Source organism: Salvelinus namaycush, unplaced genomic scaffold (genome assembly GCF_016432855.1).
Source record: "Salvelinus namaycush isolate Seneca unplaced genomic scaffold, SaNama_1.0 Scaffold761, whole genome shotgun sequence".
NCBI classification, from domain to species: domain Eukaryota; kingdom Metazoa; phylum Chordata; class Actinopteri; order Salmoniformes; family Salmonidae; genus Salvelinus; species Salvelinus namaycush.
Window position 1 is genome coordinate 1 of NW_024061488.1, and position 24,442 is coordinate 24,442.

Genomic DNA, 24,442 nt, shown 5'->3' on the forward strand with positions numbered 1-24,442 from the left:
TTGCGCTCTCTCTCTCTCGAGAGAAGGAACAGTCGCCTGCCGAAATGTCTTTGGATGAATCAGAAATGTCTTTGGATGAATCAGAAATGTCTTTGGATGAATCAGAAATGTCTTTGGATGAATCAGAAATGTCTTGGAAAACCACTTTGACTCCACCTTCTAAAGTGCCACCTTACACAGAAATGCTGCTTTTAGGCAGCACTAAGAAGGACAGGTTCATTCACGATTGGAGTATTCATTGCAGTGTGTAATACAGTGTAGACTCGTTTGTTTTACACCATCCCAGCAGGGCAAAAGACTCTCCGGGCTGAGACAAAATCATTAGGGGTTAAACACCCGAAATCCCAGGTCTGGTGACTTCAATGGCCCAAACATTGACATCTCTAAATGACATATGTTCAACTTTCACTCAGAACCTAAACTGAATACCTTCAACGTCTGGAGAAAAAAAAAGAGTATTTTAGATGTCTTTTCACCTTCGTTTTACTCACAGTGACTATTCTTGTAGGGGCGGGAGAAAGGCCAGGACCACCCCTGCATTAACCGCTGTGTATGTCAAAGATTTGAAGGGCTTTGAATGAAGGGCGATAATACCCTGGCGCCTTTCCTGAGTTCAAATATATCTAATATTATGAGCATAAAAACCACCAGAATCATTGAGAAAAACATTAGATAACAAAAGAAAATTACAATTATTTATAATTTGTCTTTACATAACAGCTTTTTGTATGACATTATCACAGGGTGAACACTGCCTACCCCTCCTACACTGACTGCACGTCACTGACGCACAGTACCTCACCAGAGTTCGATGTGAGCAAATATGTTTCTGTAATCCAAAAAGTCTAACAATGACACACAACGACCAATTGCCTCCAAATTTGTCATAACATGTTTTAAAAAATCTTATTGTGCGCCCCTTTTATACTCATAATAAACCATGCGAGATGATAGCTTCAGATAGTTTTTACTGATCGTGTGTGAATTGCTAAAATATAATCTAAATTATTGCATTAGTATGAATAAAATATAGATTGGAATAAATCTTGTTGTTTTCTCTACTTCCTTGTTCGGTATTAGTTGGGAGATTCCCACTGAATTGTGGGCGTTCAACGTCTCGAGGGGATTACCCCAAATCAACATTGAGAATGCCGCTCAAATACAGACATGTTTACAGGTAACCAAATGATATTACTCTCGTGTAATATTCAATACATTATTGGTAGTCAACGCATAGGCAAAATCTCCGCAAGTGTAGACTAGTCTATTATCAACGTAATCTGTACATTTAATTCATTTGGGTGAATTCCCTTAGCCTATGTCATCTGATCTCACTGTTCCCCGTGCATTCCTACTGATCAAACGTTTTTGGGCATACATAATGCCCCTTTCATTTAAAGTTGTCCCAAGTTAAAATGCGACAGTTATGTGCTTTTCAGAGGAATAGCCAATTGATCTATCGATAAATATGTTTTTAGTGTTTGCCTCCATATTTACACAGCAGCACATTCGTTCGCGCATCAGAGGCTGTGATATTCTGGGCGGAGACATCGGGGAATTCCCAGGCGACTCTCTCTCTCTCTCTCTCTCTCTCTCTCTCTCTCTCTCTGTCTCTCTGTCTCGCTCTGTCTCTCACACACTTTCTCTCTCTCTCCCAGCTGGAGCTTCTCATTCAGACAACAACCCGTGATAAGGTTGTGCACATCAACACCATGGATGGTAAGTACCTACAGATATTGTAATTATTATGAGGCGACTGCTAAAAATGGGCTTTCAGCAGGATTCTATAACACCTTTAGGCTACACATGTAATTATTACTTTAAGGTTTCTTAATGTGGTTCGTCATTGACATAATAGTGATGATCTGAGAATTATTTTTGTGAAAAATAAGAAATAAAAAATTGCTATGGTTTGCTTACACGTTATTATTAAATGTTTAACATGGTTTTTTTTGGACAACATTGCTAACTTTAGCCTAAAATATGCCAAAATGACAAGTCTTAGAATCAACACCGATCACCGGCACGGAAAGAATGGTAAAAGTGCTTGTCTATTTGCGCGTGATAGTTTTCAGATTGGGGTTTCTTTAGAAACTTTTCTTTAAAAACAAGCCAACATTTTGTAGACTAAATGATATAAAAGCACTTGGTTCCCTTATATTGATAATGGTCTATATAGCCTACTGTAGCAAGTCTATACAGGGTGTGCACGATATGTTAGGAGGAAGTGTCTGGTATTTACTGGAAATTTGGCACGGGTTGCAGAACGTGTCTCATCTAATAGCCTGAGAACAACTATTGTGAATATCTAGTTTGGTATAGATGTCACTCATTCATCCTGTTTTCACATTCTTTCACTGATGACTTCATTCATTTGGTTACTCACTCTGTCTCCAACAGTACTTGATCAAATCATATCAAACTTTATTTGTCAACAAGTGTAGATCTTAGTGAAATGTTTACTTTCCAAGCCCTTAACCAACAATGCAGTTCAAGAAGAGTTAAGAAAATATTTACCAAATAAACTAAAGTAAAACATTTTTTTTTAAGTAACACAATAACATAACAATAACGAGGCTGTATACAGGGGGTACCGGTACCGAGTCAGTGTGGGGGGGTACAGGTTAGAGGTCATTTGTACATGTAGGTAGGGGTGAAGTGACTATGCATAGATAATGGTGGACCATCCGAAAATCAGTAAGTACATACAGGGAGGGGAGAGTGTCAAATTGTTTACCTGTGTGTGTGCAGCTGGGGCGTGATAACGTCCCTCCCCATTCACTTCCTCTATTGTTTTCTTGGGTTGGCAGAGATGTCAGTCATATTTCTGCTGGAGAATGTGAATGTGTAGACAGACAGACAGACAGACAGACAGACAGACAGACAGACAGACAGACAGACAGACAGACAGACAGACAGACAGACAGACAGACAGACAGACAGACAGGCATGCAGGCAGACAGACAGACAGACAGACAGACAGACAGACAGACAGACAGGCCAAGGTTCAGCAGCAGGTGGTGGAGAGAAGGTCTGAGTTGGTAAGGTGGTTTGTAGGTAGTGTGAGAATGTGAAAGGGTGAGAGAGGGGGAATGAGAGGGGGGGGCAAGTGTGTGTAAGCATGCATCAGGTGTCTCATTAGGAAGAATTTCTAAAGCATAGCTGTGGTGTGTGTGTGTGTGTGTGTGTGTGTGTGTGTGTGTGTGTGTGTGTGTGTGTGTGTGTGTGTGTGTGTGTGTGTGTGTGTGTGTGTGTGTGTGTGTGTGTGTGTGTGTGTGTGTGTGTGTGTGTGTGTGTGGCTCTGGTTAGGTTTAGGTTGGGTTTATGAGAAGTCAATGTGTGGTTGACTGTCAATGAGTTCCCCATGTACTAACATACTGTACCGATCCTTGCTATATGAGCCACGTTACAATTCCCACCAAGTGGCTTAACCCTTATTGGCGCAATGCCTTTGGTTGTTTGTCTCTCACACCAGTGACCTGGGTTCGCTTCCCTGCTCCAACGTTTGCTACAAAACTCACTGACCAGAATTGTTAATAAGCCAGTAAATATGGAGCCAATTTCTCAGGATTTGTCCACATATTTGATAAGTAATACATTATCTACCCAATACATTATCTATCCAATACATGATCTACCCAATACATTATCTATCCAATACATGATCTACCCAATACATTATCTATCCAATACATTATCTACCCAATACATTATCTATCCAATACATTATCTATCCAATACATTATCTATCCAATACATTATCTATCCAATACATTATCTACCCAATACATTATCTATCCAATACAATATCTACCCAATACATTATCTATCCAATACATTATCTATCCAATACATTATCTACCCATAGCCTTTGTTCTCTCAGTGACTATTCAGAAGCTTTGATGACTGCCTTTTACACTATAGCTGTATAGTATTTGAGTGTGTATTGTCATCTATAAACAGTATATATACATTTATACACTACCGGTCAAAAGTTTTAGAACACCTACTCATTTCAAGGGTTTTTCTTTATTTTTACTATTTTCTACATTGTAGAATAATAGTGAAGACATCAAAACTATGAAATAACACATACAGAATCACGTAGTAACAAAAAAAGGGTTCAAATCGATATATATTTTATATTTGAGATTCTTCAAATAGCCATCCTTTGCCTATATGACAGCTTTGCACACTCTTGGGATTCTCTCAACCAGCTCCATGAGTTAGTCACCTGGAATGCATTTCAATTAACAGGTGTGCCTTGTTAAAAGTTAATTTGTGGAATTTCTTTCCTTCTTAATGCGTTTGAACCAATCAGTTGTGTTCTGACAAGGTATACAGGTATACAGAAGATAGCCATATTTGGTATATATCTGAGTATACAAAACATTAAGAACACCTGCTCTTTCCATGACACAAACCACGTTTCCATCCACAGTTTTTATGTGAGTAAAGTCATACAGTATAAAAAAAAATCATGACAGTTGTGATGGAAACCAGCCTGGTCTCATAGACTAACGTAACATAATAAATGTAAATCCGGAACACTCAGATGGTACGTTTGGTATTGTTACATAAGACAGATGGTTACTTCTAGCAACTTTTCAACTACATAATAGTTTTTAGCTACTTTTCAACTTCTTAGCATGTTAGCTAACCCTTCCCCTAACTCTAACCTTAACTCTAACCTTAACCCTTTTAGCTAACCCTACCCCTAACTCTAACCCTAACTCTAACCTTAACCCTAACCCTTCCCCTAACTCTAATCCTTTAACCCATAGGGGGGTTGGGGGTTGGAATACTAAGCTATATGGAATAATAAGCTATATGGAATACTAAGCTATATGGAATACTAAGCTCTATGGAATACTAAGCTATATGGAATACTAAGCTATATGGAATACTAAGCTATATGGAATACTAAGCTATATGGAATACTAAGCTATATGGAATACTAAACTATATGAAATTCGTAACATATTGTACATTTTGCAAAGAAGCCAGACGTGGAGGTCCTGGGCTGGTGTGGTTACAGGTGGTCTTACAGGTGGTCTGCGGTTATGAGGCCGGTTGGACTTGTTGTCAAATTCTATAAAAAGACATTGGAGGCAGCTTATGGTAGAGAAGTTAACATTAAATTCTCTGGCAACAGCTCTGGTGGACATTCCTGCATTCAGTATGCCAATTGCACGCTCCCTCAAAACTGTGTTGTGTGACAAAACTGCACATTTTAGAGTGGCCTTTTATTGTCCCCCAGCACAAGGTGCACCTGTGTAATGATCATGCTGTTTCATCAGCTTCTTGATATGCCACACCTGTCAGGTGGATGAATTATCTTGGCAAAGGAGATGTGCTCACTAACAGGGATGTAAGCAAATTTGTGCACATAATTTGAGAGAAATAAGCTTTTTGTGAATATGGAACATTTCTGGGATCTTTTAAATCAGCTCACGAATCATGGGAGCAGCACTTTACATAAGGCGTTTATATTTTTGTTCAGTATAAGTGCCTTTGAACAGGGTATGGTAGTAGGTGCCACGTTTTGAGTGTGTCAAGAACTGGGGGGGGGGGGGTCTAACTCAATATTATGAAAGGTTTGGTATACTCAATGTATTATAATAGTACTGTATATACCATTTAACAGACACTTTTATTCAAAGTGACTAACAGTCATGTGTGTATAAATGTTTCACACGGGTGGTCCCGGGAATCTAACCCACTATCCTGGCCTTGCAAGCACCATGCTGTACCAACTGAGGTGACCATCTGTAACCCTCTTCTCCCTGTGTTGTCCAGTGGCAGAGCCCAGTGTTCAGATCTTTGAGCAGCCCAAACAGAGGGGCATGCGCTTCAGGTACAAGTGTGAGGGCCGCTCTGCAGGCAGCATCCCTGGAGAGAGGAGCTCTGACAACAACAGGTCATACCCCACCATACAGGTAAGCAAATAATATCATAATCATATGCCTTTTAACAGACACTTTTTTATCTGACTTAAGGTCATGTGTGCGTACATTTTACGTACGGTCCTGGGAATTGAACCTACTGTCCTGGAGTTCCAAGCGCCATGCTCTACTGACTGAGCTACAGGGGACCACACAATACTTATCACGCCACTGCAATCTATATACTGTAGTTATATACTACATAGTGTTGAGCGATTAACCGAATATTCGGGGGGGTGGGGGAGGGGAGTCGGTTATTAAACAACTAATTCACCGACATCGGTTCAATTACCTGAATTCCATTTAGTCCAACGCGTCGTTTCTCTAGAGAGAAATCAAATCAAGAACTATATGGGACGCTGGGCTGAAGGGAGTTGTAGTTTTCATTAAGCAAATATTCAACCTAGTTCAAAGCACAGGAACTGCGTAATTACTACAATGACCATAATCCATTGCGCCTGTTCTTTTCCGGCTCTGACACAGATGGATACACTTTATGCCTGCTACGTTAGGTTAGATACACACAGACCGCATACGCCACCGCATGAGAGAGGAATGTACACAACACAACGATGAGATAGAGAGTTCATGAAAGTATACCTTATCTACTTTGAAGAGCTAGTGAAAGGATTTTGTCAGACAACTCTGCAGCATACTTAGACAGGCTAGTCTAGCTAAATAGGATGACTACAGACAACTCTGCAGGATACTTAGACAGGCTAGTCTAGCTAGATAGGATGACTACAGACAACTCTGCAGGATACTTAGACAGGCTAGTCTAGCTAGATAGGATGACTACAGACAACTCTGCAGGATACTTAGACAGGCTAGCCTAGCTAGATAGGATGACTACAGACAACTCTGCAGGATACTTAGGCAGGCTAGCCTAGCTAGATAGGATGACTACAGACAACTCTGCAGGATACTTAGACAGGCTAGTCTAGCTAGATAGGATGACTACAGACAACTCTGCAGGATACTTAGACAGGCTAGCCTAGCTAGATAGGATGACTACAGACAACTCTGCAGGATACTTAGACAGGCTAGTCTAGCTAGATAGGATGACTACAGACAACTCTGCAGCATACTTAGACAGGCTAGTCTAGCTAGATAGGATGACTACAGACAACTCTGCAGGATACTTAGACAGGCTAGCCTAGCTAGATAGGATGACTACAGACAACTCTGCAGGATACTTAGACAGGCTAGCCTAGCTAGATAGGATGACTACAGACAACTCTGCAGGATACTTAGACAGGCTAGCCTAGCTAGATAGGATGACTACAGACAACTCTGCAGGATACTTAGACAGGCTAGTCTAGCTAGATAGGATGACTACAGACAACTCTGCAGGATACTTAGACAGGCTAGCCTAGCTAGATAGGATGACTACAGACAACTCTGCAGGATACTTAGACAGGCTAGCCTAGCTAGATAGGATGACTACAGACAACTCTGCAGGATACTTAGACAGGCTAGTCTAGCTAGATAGGATGACTACAGACAACTCTGCAGGATACTTAGACAGGCTAGCCTAGCTAGATAGGATGACTACAGACAACTCTGCAGGATACTTAGACAGGCTAGCCTAGCTAGATAGGATGACTACAGCCAACACTGCAGGATACTTAGGCAGGCTAGCCTAGCTAGATAGGATGACTACAGACAACTCTGCAGGATACTTAGACAGGCTAGTCTAGCTAAATAGGATGACTACAGACAACTCTGCAGGATACTTAGACAGGCTAGCCTAGCTAGATAGGATGACTACAGACAACTCTGCAGGATACTTAGACAGGCTAGCCTAGCTAGATAGGATGACTACAGACAACTCTGCAGGATACTTAGACAGGCTAGCCTAGCTAGATAGGATGACTACAGACAACTCTGCAGGATACTTAGGCAGGCTAGCCTAGCTAGATATATCCACCTCAGTATATCCACCTCAGCACTAATACTACAGTATCATAATACGTTAACCCTGAGGAGTATATACAGGACCATATCCTAGTCACTAGTGTATTGCAGTATTCGAGCCAGCATTTGCCGCTAAATCTAGTCCTCTCTGACCCCATGAGCAGGTATCTCTGTTTTGAATAGTTTCTACTCTCTCGGCCCATCTGAACACATAGCCACTCCTTCCTGCTCCAGCCCTGTGAAAACCACTCACAGACAGCTGAGATTAAATGATAAAGATATCTAATGATTAGTGATGTCATTGCTAGTATTCTAGACTCTCTGGTCTCCTAACAACTTTCTGCTGTTTTCACTGATGTTCTCCATGTTATTGATTCCTCTCCTCTCCTCTCCTCTCCTCTCCTCTCCTCTCCTCTCCTCTCCGCTCCTCTCCTCTCTTCTCTCCTCTTCTCCTCTGTTCTCTTCTCCTCCTCTTATCCTCTCTTTTATTTTCTTCTCCTCTCTTATCCTCTCTCTTCTCTTCTCTATGTTCCTCTTTTATGTGTGTATTTATCCTTTATTTAACCCGGTAAATAATCTCTTTTACAATAACGACCTGAACGCCCTGTATTCACTTCCTTCTTTAAATGTTTTCCCTCCTCTCTTTCCCCATCAGATTCTCAACTACTGTGGGAAGGGCAAAGTGCGCGTTTCCCTCGTAACCAAGAACGAGCCCTTTAGGCCCCACCCCCATGACTTGGTGGGCAAGGACTGCAAGGAGGGATTCTACGAAGCTGAGTTTGGCCCAGAGCGCAAGGTCTTCGCGTGAGTTACCCTTCATCACTTTACCCCATCATCATCATCCACTTTAGTTATCTCACACACACTGTTACCATTATCATCACCATCATCATTATAATAAACACAGTCACCACCATCATCATTATAATAAACACAGTCACCACCATCATCATTATAATAAACACAGTCACCACCATCATCATTATAATAAACACAGTCACCATCATCATCATTATAATAAACACAGTCACCATCATCATCATTATAATAAACACAGTCACCACCATCATCATCATAATAAACACAGTCACCACCATCATCATTATAATAAACACAGTCACCATCATCATCATTATAATAAACACAGTCACCATCATCATCATTATAATAAACACAGTCACCATCATCATCATTATAATAAACACAGTCACCATCATCATCATCATTATAATAAACACAGTCACCACCATCATCATTATAATAAACACAGTCACCATCATCATCATTATTATAATAAACACAGTCACCATCATCATCATCATTATAATAAACACAGTCACCACCATCATCATCATAATAAACACAGTCACCACCATCATCATCATAATAAACACAGTCACCATCATCATCATTATAATAAACACAGTCACCACCATCATCATTATAATAAACACAGTCACCATCATCATCATTATTATAATAAACACAGTCACCATCATCATCATCATTATAATAAACACAGTCACCATCATCATCATCATTATTATAATAAACACAGTCACCATCATCATTATTATAATAAACACAGTCACCATCATCATCATTATTATAATAAACACAGTCACCACCATCATCATCATTATAATAAACACAGTCACCACCATCATCATCATTATAATAAACACAATCACCACCAACATCATTATTATAATAAACACAGTCACCACCATCATCATTATAATAAACACAGTCACCACCATCATCATCATTATAATAAACACAGTCACCACCACCATCATCATTATAATAAACACAGTCACCACCACCATCATCATTATAATAAACACAATCACCACCACCATCATCATTATAATAAACACAGTCACCACCAACATCATTATTATATTAAACACAGTCACCACCATCATCATCATTATAATAAACACAGTCACCACCATCATCATTATTTTCCACTTTTAGTCACTCTCCATTACTATCACTATCATCATCACCATCATCATCATCATCATCACCCTTTTCACTGTCATTTGCATCACCACCCCCTTGTTGTGGGAGTTCCTCCAGTTGTTTTTCATGTGATGGTGTGATCACACACACACACACACACACACACACACACACACACACACACACACACACACACACACACACACACACACACACAGACACACACACACACACTGGTCCAAATTGCCCAAAACCACAGTACTGAGGGAATTCCCCAGATAATATCACGTTGTCTATGTATCTGTGTAACCGCTTGGGTTATACATGGCGACCATTTTGTGCCCCAGGACCCTGAGTTTCTGACTTCCCTATGCTTCGTATCCACAGCTTCCAGAATCTGGGTATCCAGTGTGTGAGGAGGAGAGAGGTAAAGGAATCCATCGTGCAGAGGATGACCAGAGGGATCAACCCATTCAATGGTGAGTCTCTCTCTCAGCTACAGTCTCTCTGGCTTTTCTCTCTTTCTCCCCTCTCTTCCTCTCTCTCTCTCCCCCCTCTCTTCCTCTCTCTCTCCCCCCTCTCTTCCTCTCTCTCTCCCCCCCTCTCTTCCTTCCTTCCTTCCTTTCTCTCTCTCTCTCTCTCTCTCTCTCTCTCTCTCTCTCTCTCTCTCTCTCTCTCTCTCTCTCTCTCTCTCTCCCCCCTCTCTTCCTCTCTCTCTCCCCCCCTCTCTTCCTCTCTCTCTCTCTCCCCCTCTTCCTCTCTCTCTCCCCCCCTCTCTTCCTCTCTCTCTCCCCCCTATCTTCCTCTCTCTCTCTCCCCCCTCTCATCCCCTCTCTCTCCCCCTCTCTTCCTCTCTCTCTCCCCCCCTCTCTTCCTCTCTCTCTCCCACCTCTCTTCCTCTATCTCTCCCCCCTTATCTTCTTCTCTCTCTCCCCCCCTCTTCCTCTCTCTCTCTCTCTCTCCCCCCCTCTTCCTCTCTCTCCCCCCTCTCTTCCTCTCCCCCCCTCTTCCTCTCTCTCTCTCTCTCTCTCCCCCCCCTCTTCCTCTCTCTCTCTCCCCCCCTCTTCCTCTCTCTCTCCCCCCCTCTCTTCCTCTCCCCCCCCCTCTTCCTCTCTCTCTCTCTTTCTCCCCACCCCTCTTTCACATTTACTTTCTGACATATTCATTTAGAGTGAGAAGTAGATATATATATGTGGGCTACTGCTGTCCTAACCACAACCAGACAGAGATAGAGAAAGAGCTGTCCATTTCCTCATAGAACTTCTATCCCTGGGTCTCTGCAGCAAAGTGTCCTTGTTGTCTCCATTACAAGACCAGAGCTTACCTACTTCCCCTTTTTCATAACACACAGTTGTGCAATTCAGTGTAGTGCTGGATGCCACGTGAGAGAGGAATGTGTGTGTGTGTGTGTGTGTGTGTGTGTGTGTGTGTGTGTGTGTGTGTGTGTGTGTGTGTGTGTGTGTGTGTGTGTGTGTGTGTGTGTGTGTGCTGAAGGTGCGGGTGTGGAGGTCTAGTACACAGAGAACCTGAGCTGATTTCAGCCTCTGATAACATTGAAAACATGAAGTACTGCAGTACTGCCGTACAAGCCATTGTAATGATTGGGCAGTACTGCCGTACAAGCCATTGTAATGATTGGGCAGTACTGCCGTACAAGCCATTGTAATGATTGGGCAGTACTGCCGTACAAGCCATTGTAATGATTGGGCAGTACTGCCGTACAAGCCATTGTAATGATTGGGCAGTACTGCCGTACAAGCCATTGTAACGGTATATAGATACCGTCCAGTAGGTTATAACTCCAACCCTGTTCCTGGAGAGATACCGTCCTGTACCTACAGGACGGTATCTCTCCAGGAACAGGAGATAACCTACAGGATGTTATCTCTCCAGGAACAGGGTTGGAGTGCCCTGATATAGGGCCTTAACAGGCAGCACAGGCTAGCTCTGATTTGTCAATAGCAAATGAGGAAATCTGGTCACTGTTTGGCCATACAGAACTTGTGTGTTGTTAAAAGGAAGTAGGAGTCATTATTCATCGATGTGAATAACACACAGCAGTTCTGTTACTAAACGTTGTACCAATTCTGTTACACAGCTTCCTCTCAACTCACCTCAACTGTTTTACTCTTCGTGTCCGCTACTCTTTACGGCTCCACGGTCTAAGCAAGATGGCGGTAACAACATGTGTAGCTAGACTGAGATTAAGATTGAGATTGTTCTTCTCAAATGTAGTACCATGATTAGCCCTGTTTATCTGGCCCTTATGGGTCCATTTGAAACAACTTTGTTGTGTGATTTAGAAAAAGAGAAACATATAAATAAATCCTGCGATGGAGACAGACAGTAGGCTTTACAGACAACAGACTTGGTTCAGATGTAAGTCTGGATGAATTTGATGAAACTGTGAGAAAACAAGAGCACCTTGTAGAGGAGTCCAACTCATTCCATGGAGGGACGAGTGTCTGCAGGTCTTTGGTTTTTCCTTTCAGTTAAGACCTAGACAACCAGGAGAGGGGAGTTCCTTACTGTAACCTAGACAACCAGGTGAGGGAAGTTCCTTACTAATCAGTGACCTTCATTCATCAATCAAGTACAAGGGAGGAGAACCCACAGACACTCAGTCCTCCGTGGAAGGAGTTTGACACCTGGAATGTAGAATAACTAGAGTTTCCAGTCCAGGTCGTTGTTTCCGTGGTGATGGTCGGTGGCGAGTTGTCACGACAATGGTCGAATGGCAAGGCAAGAGAAGAACATTTCACTTCTGCAGTGAAACACAGCTGCTTCCTGTATAGGGAGAGATACACACACACACACACACACACACACACACACACACACACACACACACACACACACACACAGCCCCCCTTCCGTTTATGTATACAGACCACTAGGTCTGCTTCTACATGAGGAAATGGCTGACATCATTAAAAAAAATGGAATTCCATTTTGTTCATTTTTTGTTCCTGTGAGCAGTTTCCCTTAAAGATAAATCAGCCCGAACTGTGCGATGTAGTAGGGAGTTGTAGTTTCTCTAAAGATAAATCAGATCAAGCCCGAACTGTGCGATGTAGTAGGGACTTGTAGTTTCTCTAAAGATAAATCAGATCCAGCCCGAACTGTGCAATGTAGTAGGGAGTTGTAGTTTCTCTAGAGATAAATCAGATCAAGCCTGAACTGTGCGATGTAGTAGGGAGTTGTAGTTTCTCTAAAGATAAATCAGATCCAGCCCGAACTGTGCGATGTAGTAGGGAGTTGTAGTTTCTCTAAAGATAAATCAGATCCAGCCCAAACTGTGCAATGTAGTAGGGAGTTGTAGTTTCTCCAAAGATAAATCAGATCAGGCCTGAACTGTATAATGTAGTAGGAAGTTGTAGTTTCCAACAGGCCAATATTCGACATAGAGGTAGTCAATGGATTTGAATGTGGTTTCTAGACAGGTTGGGACGAGGGTTAATCAATGGATTTGAATGTGGTTTCTAGACAGGTTGGGACGAGGGTTAATCAATGGATTTGAAGGTGGTTTCTAGACAGGTTGGGACGAGGGTTAATCAATGCATTTGAATGTGGTTTCTAGACAGGTTGGGACGAGGGTTAATCAATGGATTTGAAGGTGGTTTCTAGACAGGTTGGGACGAGGGTTAGTCAATGGATTTGAATGTGGTTTCTAGACAGGTTGGGACGAGGGTTAATCAATGGATTTGAATGTGGTTTCTAGACAGGTTGGGACGAGGGTTAATCAATGGATTTGAAGGTGGTTTCTAGACAGGTTGGGACGAGGGTTAATCAATGCATTTGAATGTGGTTTCTAGACAGGTTGGGACGAGGGTTAATCAATGGATTTGAATGTGGTTTCTAGACAGCCAAAGAGTTGATTCATAAGGGGGACATAGATGCTGTTAGTGGTAAGGTACCCACAGCATCAAGATTCAGCTTCCCCCGTCTCAGTCCCCCTCCTCCTCTCACCCTTTCACATTCTCAACCCTGCACCTGCTTAACCTCTCTTGATCTGTGGCTGTCTCTCTCTCTCTCTCTCTCTCACACACACACACACACACACCTGCCTCCCCCTCTCTCACCGTTCCTCATTCTCACAGTACCTACCTACAGTACCACCTAATCAACCCAGCTCCAAACCCAGACCTCTCTAGATGTCTGCCTGCCTGCCTGCCTGCCTGCCTGCCTGCCTGCCTGCCTGCCTGCCTGCCTGTCTGTCTGTCTGTCTGTCTGTCTGTCTGTCTGTCTGTCTGTCTGTCTGTCTGTCTGTCTGTACCACCTAATCAACCCAGCTCCAAACCCAGACCTCTCTAGATGCCTGCCTGCCTGCCTGCCTGCCTGCCTGCCTGCCTGCCTGCCTGCCTGCCTGCCTGCCTGTCTGTCTGTCTGTCTGTCTGTCTGTCTGCCTGTCTGTCAGCGTCTGGCCGGCACACACACACACACACACACACACACACACACACACACACACACACACACACACACACACACACACACACACACACACACAACCAAGTGTGAGAAGGTCTATTTCCACTTCTATTAGAGGTGCTGATCTCTGCCACCCTCTCACCTTGCCTGGTGGACTTCAAGTCAACATACATGTTTAATGCAGACAGAAGTGGACCCTACCTCCTTCCCCTTGCTCTGTCTGGTCATTGTGGTTTTACCAGGGCTGCTGTCTACGTCAATTCTCCTCTCTCCCCCTCTCTAAGCCCCTCCCTCACTCCCCTCTTCCTCCTTCCCTCTCTCTTTCGAGTCAGAAGTCGTCATTGGTGCCCTGACAGTCTCGTTTCTCAAGTCTGCGTTACACACGCCTACACACAGACATACACACTTATACACACACTGATATTTCCACCTGCGGTGACATCACTAGGCGTCACAATGGTGATGCTGTAGGATAGATAACCTCTAGAGAGAACCCAGAGAGAGAGAGAGAGAGAGAACCCAGAGAGAGAGAGAACCCAGAGAGAGAGAGAACCCAGAGAGAGAGAAAGCGAACCCAGAGAGAAAGGGAGAGAACCCAGAGAGAGAGGGAGAGAACCCAGAGAGAGAGAGAGAGGGAGAGAACCCAGAGAGAGAGAGAGGGAGAGAACCCAGAGAGAGAGAGGGAGAGAACCCAGAGAGAGAGAAAGCGAACCCAGAGAGTGAGAGAGAGAGAACCCAGAGAGAGAGAGAGAGAGAACCCAGAGAGAGAGAACCCAGAGAGAGAGAGAACAAAGCTGTGAATGATCTGAGAGACAAGGCAAGAAGGACATTTTATGCCATCAAAAGGAATATAAAATTCCACATAACAATTAGGATCTGGCTAAAAATACTTGAATCAGTTATAGAACCCATTGCCCTTTATGGTTGTGAGGTCTGGGGTCCGCTCACCAACCAAGAATTCACAAAATGGGACAAACACCAAATTGAGACTCTGCATGCAGAATTCTGCAAAAATATCCTCAGTGTACAGCGTAAAACACCAAATAATGCATTAGGCCGATACCCACTAATTATCAAAATCCAGAAAAGAGACGTTAAATTCTACAACCACCTAAAAGGAAGCGATTCACAAACCTTCCATAACAAAGCCATCACCTACAGAGTGATGAACCTGGAGAAGACTCCCCTAAGCAAGCTGGTCCTGGGGCTCTGTTCACAAACACAAACAGACCTCACAGAGCCCCGGGACAGCAACACAATTAGACCCAACCAAATCATGAGAAAACAAAAAGATAACTTGACACATTGGAAAGAATTCACAAAAAAACAGAGCAAACTAGAATGCTATTTGGCCCTAAACAGAGAGGACACAGTGGCAGAATACCTGACCACTGTGACTGACCCAAACTTAAGGAAAGCTTTGAGTTTGTACAGACTCAGTGAGCATAGCCTTGCTATTGAGAAAGGCCACCGTAGGCAGACCTGGCTCTTAAGAGAAGACAGGCTATGTGCACACTGTCCACAAAATGAGGTTGGAACTGAGCTGCACTTCCTAACCTCCTGCCAAATGTATAACCATATTAGAGAGACATATTTTCCTCAGATTACACAGATCGACAAAGAATTTGAAAACCCAATTTTGTTAAACTCCCATATCTACTGGGTGAAATACCACAGTGTGCCATCACAGCAGCAAGATGTGTGACCTGTTGCCACAAGAAAAGGGCAACCAGTGAAGAACAAACACCATTGTAAATACAACCCACGAGAGAGAGAGGCAGAAAGAGAGAGAGAGAGAGAGAAAGCGTGGGCTGATGTGAAACATGGTCACCGTACGTGTGTGTGGGGGTGTGACACTTTTGGGCTGTCAAAACCGTTAATGCATGTGTGTGTGTGTGGGGGTGGGGGGGGGGGGGGAGAGACCTACAGTATATCTCTGTGTGGATGAGTAGGTCTAAGAGTCTGTGGGTTGTATCTGTGACGTTTCTAACCACCCTATCTAACCACTAGCTGTGTGTGAGGCTGGGGGAACCTCCCACGTGCCCCATGTCAGATCCCAAACACTCTGCTACTACGGACCATAGAGAAGGAGTTAAGGGTAGACATCTTGTAAGACACGCTCTAACGCACTACTGCGCATCCCTCTCTCACTCACTCTCTCTCTCTTTCACACTCCCCCCTCTCTCTCTCCCCCTCGCTCTCTCTTTCATGCCCTACCGCTCTCTCTTAGATCTCTGTGCAACCCAGTTTCCCTTCCCTTCTCTGTCTATCGTATTTTAACTTTATGAAAAGAGATGATGTTTCGCTTTCCTATTGTGGCCAATAGTGTTTCAACGACGTGGAAATGAGTAGCCTATTTACTACTTACGTATTCAACCACTGATCAAGGTCATGTCATCTCATGTGTGTGTGTGTGTGTGTGTGTGTGTATGGTGTGTGTGTGTGTGTGTGTGTGTGTGTGTGTGTGTGTGTGTGTGTGTGTGTGTGTGTGTGTGTGTGTGTGTGTGTGTGTGTGTGTGTGTGTGTGTGTGTGTGTGTGTATGGTGTGTGTGTGTGTATGGTGTGTGTGTGTGTATGGTGTGTGTGTGTGTATGGTGTGTGTGTGTGTGTGTGTGTCTGTGTGTGTGTGTGTGTGTGTGTGTGTGTGTGTGTGTGTGTGTGTGTGTGTGTGTATATTTACTTGACGTTTGATTGATTGATGTGTGTCCCTGCAGTGCCACGGGAGCAGCTGTTACAGACGGAGGAGTACGACCTGAACGTGGTGCGTCTCTGTCTCCAGGTGTTCCTACAGGACGACAGCGGACACTGCAACCGCGCCCTCAACCCCATTGTCACAAACCCCATCTATGACAACAGTGAGTATATCTAGGCTAACACTAGCTAGCCTAGACAGTGAATAGCCAGACTAACACTAGCACAAACCCATCTACGACAACAGTGAGTATAGCTATGCTAATGCTAGCTAGCTTAAATAACTCCATATACGATAACCGTAAAATAGCCAGGCTAATGCTAGCACCAACCCTAGCCAGGCTAATGCTCGCTAGCACCATCCCCATCTACAGCAACAGTGAGTATCCAGTAGCTAGGCTAACCCTAGCTTGCTTACAGACTTCTATATATATTACCAGTGAGCACTGTAGCTAGGCTAACACTAGCTAGGACTAACCCTAGCCAGGCTAAAGCTAGCTAGCACCAACCTCATCTAAGACAACAGTGAGTAGAAGCAAGAGTGACTGCTACGCTAATGCTATCTTATGACGTTAGATGGAGGTTTTGAGTGTGGCCTGGCTACATTCTCTGTCTGACATTGCACCCCTTCTGTTTATAGAGGAAGAGGAAGCAAGCAGACCACAAACTCAACATTAACATGAATGTTTTAAGCAGCACGGTTGCCGTGGTTCACTTCCTCATATGAAAACATGCATGTGATTCTCTATCTAGTTATAGAGAGCACTCCAAAATAACTTGATGCCCCTGTCGTCTGTCCCTAGTGGTCTGGTGTTAAACTGTCTGACTGAAGCTGCTGGAAGTCATTTTTTTTTATACCTGACAAGAGTGTAGGGTTAAAGAGATTTTTCACTCACAATAAACATACATGGCATGCTTGCGCGCACACACACACACACACACACACACACACACACACACACACACACACACACACACACACACACACACACCTTGTAACATTTGCCATCTCCTCTCCTGTAACCTTTGTCACCAAGGGGCTCCGAACACGGCTGAGCTGCGTATCTGTCGGGTTAACAGGAACAGTGGTTGTGTGAAGGGAGGAGACGAGATCTTTCTGCTGTGTGATAAAGTCCAGAAAGGTACAGCATGTCCACAGCATGTCAAGAAATTGAAAATATGTTTTCTCACCTTCCCTACCATGGATTACAATGTACTGTTATATGTGTCTCTTTTCATCCATTCATCCATTCATCCATCCATCCATCCATTCATCCATCCATCCATCCATTCATCCATCCATCCATCCATTCATCCATCCATCCATCCATTCATCCATCCATTCATCCATCCATCCATCCATCCATCCATCCATCCATCCATTCATCCAGGCACTTCCTTAGTCAAAGTCCTTGTCTCTCCTCTCCTATTCACTCACTCCTTCATTTCCTCATCCCTCCATCCCTCCCATTCCCTGCTCCTGTCCAGATGACATTGAGGTGCGTTTCTTCACTCCTGGCTGGGAGGCTAAGGGCTCCTTCTCCCAGGCTGACGTTCACCGCCAGGTGGCCATTGTATTTAAGAGCCCGCCCTACTACGACACGTCCATCACCGGCCCGGTCACTGTGCACATGCAGTTACGCCGTCCCACCGACCAGGAAGTCAGCGAGCCCATGGAGTTCAGATATCTACCCGACGACAAGGGTGAGGAAGCCATATCATTTTTATATTCATTCTCTCCCTGTTGTAATAATAGTTTACTCATTAATTTTGACTGCTCTATTAATCAGGAACATACCATATGAATGTTGCTTTCCACTGGCTGACACTTTAACATAGTATCTGTGTGTTGTCTACAGATCCCTATGGTTGCCAGGAGAAGAAGAGGAGAAGAGAGCACCTGATTAAAACCTTACCCGGGTTCCTACCTTTAAGTGGAATGAATCAGATGAACAGACCGAAGGCAGTACCACACAGTCCCATGGCCCAGTCCATGAGAAAAGGTAAGAAAACACACACACACAAACTACGTAACCAACCCCGACCTAGACCCAGACACGGATCCTCTTATCTTAAACCACCTGCTACCCCTCTTTATCTGTGTTTGTCTTTCTGTCTGTGGCTGTCTGTGGAACACTCACACACACACACTCACACACACACTCTCACACACACACTCACACACACACTCACACACACACTCACACACACACTCTCACACTCACACACACACTCACACACACACACTCACACACACACATAAAATCTCCCACTGAAATAAACGCACGAAAGTCGTGATATTGATGGAACTTTATTTAACAACCTGGTCTCAGAGCAAAACATATTATATTTTACGAAATCCATGCCACTCTATTTAGTGTGATATGTTACTTTACATTAGGTTACATTACATTGGCCTACCAATGTAATAGCGGTCGTACAATATAATACGAATTGCAGGACGTATAGTATCCTACACCTTGATTGCATTTGACCCGTTTAGTATGATGTATTACATTCGACTAGTTTAGTGTTTTGGGGCTCCCGAGTGGTGCAGTGGTCTAAGGTACTGCTGCATCGCTGTGCTAGAGGCATCACTACAGACCCTGGTTTGATCCCGGGCTGTATCACAACCGGCCCGTGATCGGGAGTCCCATAGGATGGCTCACAATTGGCCCAGCATCATCCGGGTAAGGGGAGGGTTTGGCCGGGGTAGGCCATCATTGTAAATAAGAATTTGTTCTTAACTGACTTGCCTAGTTAAATAAAGGTTAAATGATTTATTTATTTTTAAGTATGAGGTTTGACTAGTTTAGTGTGATATATTACGTTCAACTAGTTTAGTATGATATATTACGTTAGGTTAGGGTTAGGAGTTAGGTTAAATGTTAAAGGTTAGGGTTAGCGGAAAGGTTAGCTAACATGTTAAGCAGTTGCAAAGTAGCTAAAAAGTAGTAAGTAGTTGCAAAATTGCTAATTAGCTAAAACGCTAAAGTTGTCCGTGATGAGATTCGAACGCACAACATTTGAGATGCTAGCTCCACGTTCACGTTATACATATCATACTAAATAGAGTGGCTTGGATTTTAGGAAAATATTTGGCGTTTTTGCTCTGAGACCAGGCTGTATTTAAGCCTTGTTGTAGAGATGTATTGTTTTGCTCTGAGACCAGGCTGTATTTAAGCCTTGTTGTAGAGATGTATTGTTTTGCTCTGAGACCAGGCTGTATTTAAGCCTTGTTGTAGAGATGTATTGTTTTGCTCTGAGACCAGGCTGTATTTAAGCCGTGTTGTAGAGATGTATTGTTTTGCTCTGAGACCTGGCTGTATTTAAGCCTTGTTGTAGAGATGTATTGTTTTGCTCTGAGACCAGGCTGTATTTAAGCCTTGTTGTAGAGATGTATTGTTTTGCTCTGAGACCAGGCTGTATTTAAGCCGTGTTGTAGAGATGTATTGTTTTGCTCTGAGACCAGGCTGTATTTAAGCCGTGTTGTAGAGATGTATTGTTTTGCTCTGAGACCAGGCTGTATTTAAGCCGTGTTGTAGAGATGTATTGTTTTGCTCTGAGACCAGGCTGTATTTAAGCCTTGTTGTAGAGATGTATTGTTTTGCTCTGAGACCAGGCTGTATTTAAGCCTTGTTGTAGAGATGTATTGTTTTGCTCTGAGACCAGGCTGTATTTAAGCCGTGTTGTAGAGATGTATTGTTTTGCTCTGAGACCAGGCTGTATTTAAGCCGTGTTGTAGAGATGTATTGTTTTGCTCTGAGACCAGGCTGTATTTAAGCCTTGTTGTAGAGATGTATTGTTTTGCTCTGAGACCAGGCTGTATTTAAGCCTTGTTGTAGAGATGTATTGTTTTGCTCTGAGACCAGGCTGTATTTAAGCCGTGTTGTAGAGATGTATTGTTTTGCTCTGAGACCAGGCTGTATTTAAGCCTTGTTGTAGAGATGTATTGTTTTGCTCTGAGACCAGGCTGTATTTAAGCCTTGTTGTAGAGATGTATTGTTTTGCTCTGAGACCAGGCTGTATTTAAGCCTTGTTGTAGAGATGTATTGTTTTGCTCTGAGACCAGGCTGTATTTAAGCCGTGTTGTAGAGATGTATTGTTTTGCTCTGAGACCAGGCTGTATTTAAGCCGTGTTGTAGAGATGTATTGTTTTGCTCTGAGACCAGGCTGTATTTAAGCCTTGTTGTAGAGATGTATTGTTTTGCTCTGAGACCAGGCTGTATTTAAGCCTTGTTGTAGAGATGTATTGTTTTGCTCTGAGACCAGGCTGTATTTAAGCCTTGTTGTAGAGATGTATTGTTTTGCTCTGAGACCAGGCTGTATTTAAGCCTTGTTGTAGAGATGTATTGTTTTGCTCTGAGACCAGGCTGTATTTAAGCCGTGTTGTAGAGATGTATTGTTTTGCTCTGAGACCAGGCTGTATTTAAGCCTTGTTGTAGAGATGTATTGTTTTGCTCTGAGACCAGGCTGTATTTAAGCCGTGTTGTAGAGATGTATTGTTTTGCTCTGAGACCAGGCTGTATTTAAGCCGTGTTGTAGAGATGTATTGTTTTGCTCTGAGACCAGGCTGTATTTAAGCCTTGTTGTAGAGATGTATTGTTTTGCTCTGAGACCAGGCTGTATTTAAGCCTTGTTGTAGAGATGTATTGTTTTGCTCTGAGACCAGGCTGTATTTAAGCCGTGTTGTAGAGATGTATTGTTTTGCTCTGAGACCAGGCTGTATTTAAGCCTTGTTGTAGAGATGTATTGTTTTGCTCTGAGACCAGGCTGTATTTAAGCCTTGTTGTAGAGATGTATTGTTTTGCTCTGAGACCAGGCTGTATTTAAGCCTTGTTGTAGAGATGTATTTCTATATAGACAACAACACTAATCTCCAAACCTCCTCTTTGCCAGACATCAACAACATGTACATGAAACAGCCCTCTCCCGCTATGATGCGCCAAACCCCTCCTACCATGTACAACCACGCCAACCAACATTACCAACAACATAGCCCTCAGCAGCGCACAATGATGACATCCATCAACCAGATGTGGCCCCAACCCAACCCGACTTTGTCCCTGGAGACCATCAGAATTAACCCCTCGAGCACCGGTAGTAGCCAGGGTAACGCTATGCAGCAACAGCAGGTGAACCACTGTGTTACCTCTGGGTACCTTCATGGAGGGGAGAGCAGCGGTAGTGGAGGCGGTGGTGGTGGTGGTAACATCCTGCCCCAACTCACCATGGGGGACCTGCAATGTCTGGGTCTGGAGTCCAATCTCCAGGGTCCTTCGGCCAGCCAAACCCAGCCCGGTGGGCCTGATCTCCAGCACCTCCAGCACCCTCACCCCCAGCACCCTCACCCCCATCACCCTCACCAGCGGCAGCACTTCCAACAGCATAGACACCAGCAGCCCCACCAGAGGAAAGTGTCATCCTTCTCCCAGGGCATGGGGAGCCAGGAAGGGCAGATCCAGGGGAACCAGACCCAGCACCTCCAGGCACCCTGGAACAGCGGTGGCGACGCGGGGTCTCTGGGGTTGGGCTTCCTCCTGGATAGCGTGGAGAGTGATGAGATCATCCAGGGCCTGGTGGGAGGAGGGGACCCTCAGGCCACCTTCCAACTGAAGCAGGAGCCCCTAACTGGGGGACAGGAGGGCCAGATGATCGCCTCTTGTTCCTTCTCCGCCTCGGACGGCCAGCAGCAGCAGTCGTACGCCAACCTCCTCCCCAGGCCTATGAGTAACAGCAACGGCGTCGCCATGGAGACAGCAAGGCATGAAAGCACCAATAGCAATTCCAACAACATCCAGGCCCTCAAGAACTTACAGAACCCCTTCACCCCAGCCAATGGAATGGGGCAAGAAGGTGCCCATTTTGACTCCTTGGCTGCCTGGGCCTTTTTCACTCCACCGCAGTGACTTGGCACATTCTCAGCCTGTGGGAAATGCTTCAGGCAGTCTCAGTGAGCAAATGCTTAGTCATTTTGTCTGTGCAAGAATGCCGTCAGAACTTGTGAACAGATATAGAGATATTTTCAGGGCAAAGGTAACTCAACTGGCTATATGAATATGATATGAATGTACTTTTCTTTTTATCACTCAATCAGTGTCAGAGTTAGATGGGTTGAGTTCTCTGCCAACAGAAGTAAGCAATGCTTTGTGGTTTTAACACGATGGATATGCTTTTGAGGAAAAGGGGGATAAAGGTTAAGATAAACAGGTATGTTTTTGTCAACACTTTACTTGAAGTGGGCTGTTATAACGGCCTTACTAACGCATACAGCTGTAGGAATGTCGTTAAACCTCCCATGAAATGACCCCAAATCATGTTGTTCAGTTAAAAAGAACACACGGTTAAAATGGTTCACACCGTTCAAACCAATGAGGGTTCGGAACTTTAAAGCCGTTTATCTCAGGATGATCTTTTATCAGATAGAACCTTGTAGTTCTAATGTTCCGATTCAACTGTCTACTGTTCCATGTTCCATGACAGTGTTATGTTGATCATAGAGCCTACCGAGTGGCCCGGTGGTCTAAGACACGGTTCTAACTGTGCCACTAGAGATCCTGGTTTGAGTCCAGGCTCTGTCGCAGCCGGCCGCGACCGGGAGACCCATGGGGCTGCGCACAATTGGCCCAGTGTCGTCCGGGTTAGGGGAGAGTTTGGCCGGCCGGGATGTCCTTGTCCCATCGCACTCTAGCGACTCCTGTGGCGGGCCGGGCGCAAATGCACGTTGACACGGTCGTCAGGTGACACTGTGTTTCCTCCGACACATTGGTGCGGCTGGCTTCTGGGTTAAGCGGACATTGTGTCAAGAAGGAGTGCGGCTTGGCTGGGTCGTGTTTAGGAGGACTCTCGACCTTCGCCTCTCCCGAGTCCGTACGGGAGTTGCAGCGATGGGACAAGACTGTAACTACCAATTGGAGACCATGAAATTGGGGAGAAGAAGGGGTAAAAATACAAAAAATATAAAAACATTTATAAAGGTTGATCATAAAAAACTGTCATGACCTGTTACGTCAGCTGTTATAACAGCATTATAGAGGTATTACGACAAGTCCACTTTGGGTAAAGTGTTCCATGTCCTGTACATCTACAATAAAGCCAGTTGAGAGTTTAGCATGTTCAATCGCTACAAATGCTATAGCTCTGAAGAGTGGCGAGGTACTCAGATTCCCTCAGAGGAAGATTCTGGGAGTGTCCAGTCAGTCACTGTTGGAATACTTCAGAGATGCGTCCTTGTTTCCTTTCCTTGACCTATCCCGTCACTCACTGAGCTACGAGTGATAGTATAGCTGAAAGCAAAGTGACCACCTTATTACTTCCACCAATCCAACCAATTGAGATCCATGATGACTTCAGGTGAGGTAGCAAGGATGCATTTCTAGAGTCTTTCAACAGGACCAGTGGTAGGTAGCACTGTGGTATTCCCTGGTAATGGCTATGTCATATTAATAATCACGTGTGCTATCTATCCCAGAGTTCTCAGAGCATTGTGA

At 44.1% G+C, this 24,442-nt stretch overlaps 1 protein-coding gene across 2 annotated transcripts; it reads left to right on the forward strand.

Annotated features, from left to right (window-relative positions):
- Nucleotides 1-1,620: 1,620 nt before the first annotated feature.
- On the forward strand, nt 1,621-23,795 carry LOC120042734 (proto-oncogene c-Rel-like). 2 transcript variants are annotated; one of them, XM_038987531.1, is made up of 9 exons: nt 1,621-1,719; nt 5,800-5,939; nt 8,518-8,666; nt 10,218-10,309; nt 16,976-17,116; nt 17,990-18,094; nt 18,441-18,656; nt 18,812-18,955; nt 21,852-23,795. In XM_038987531.1, the coding sequence occupies exons 1-9, from the start codon at nt 1,713-1,715 to the stop codon at nt 22,859-22,861; spliced, it is 2,004 nt and encodes a 667-aa protein (XP_038843459.1). In that variant the 5' UTR covers nt 1,621-1,712; the 3' UTR covers nt 22,862-23,795. The 2 variants fall into 2 exon arrangements, with proteins under 2 accessions (XP_038843459.1, XP_038843460.1); XM_038987532.1 differs by lacking the exon at nt 17,990-18,094.
- The last annotated feature ends 647 nt before the right edge of the window (nt 23,796-24,442 follow it).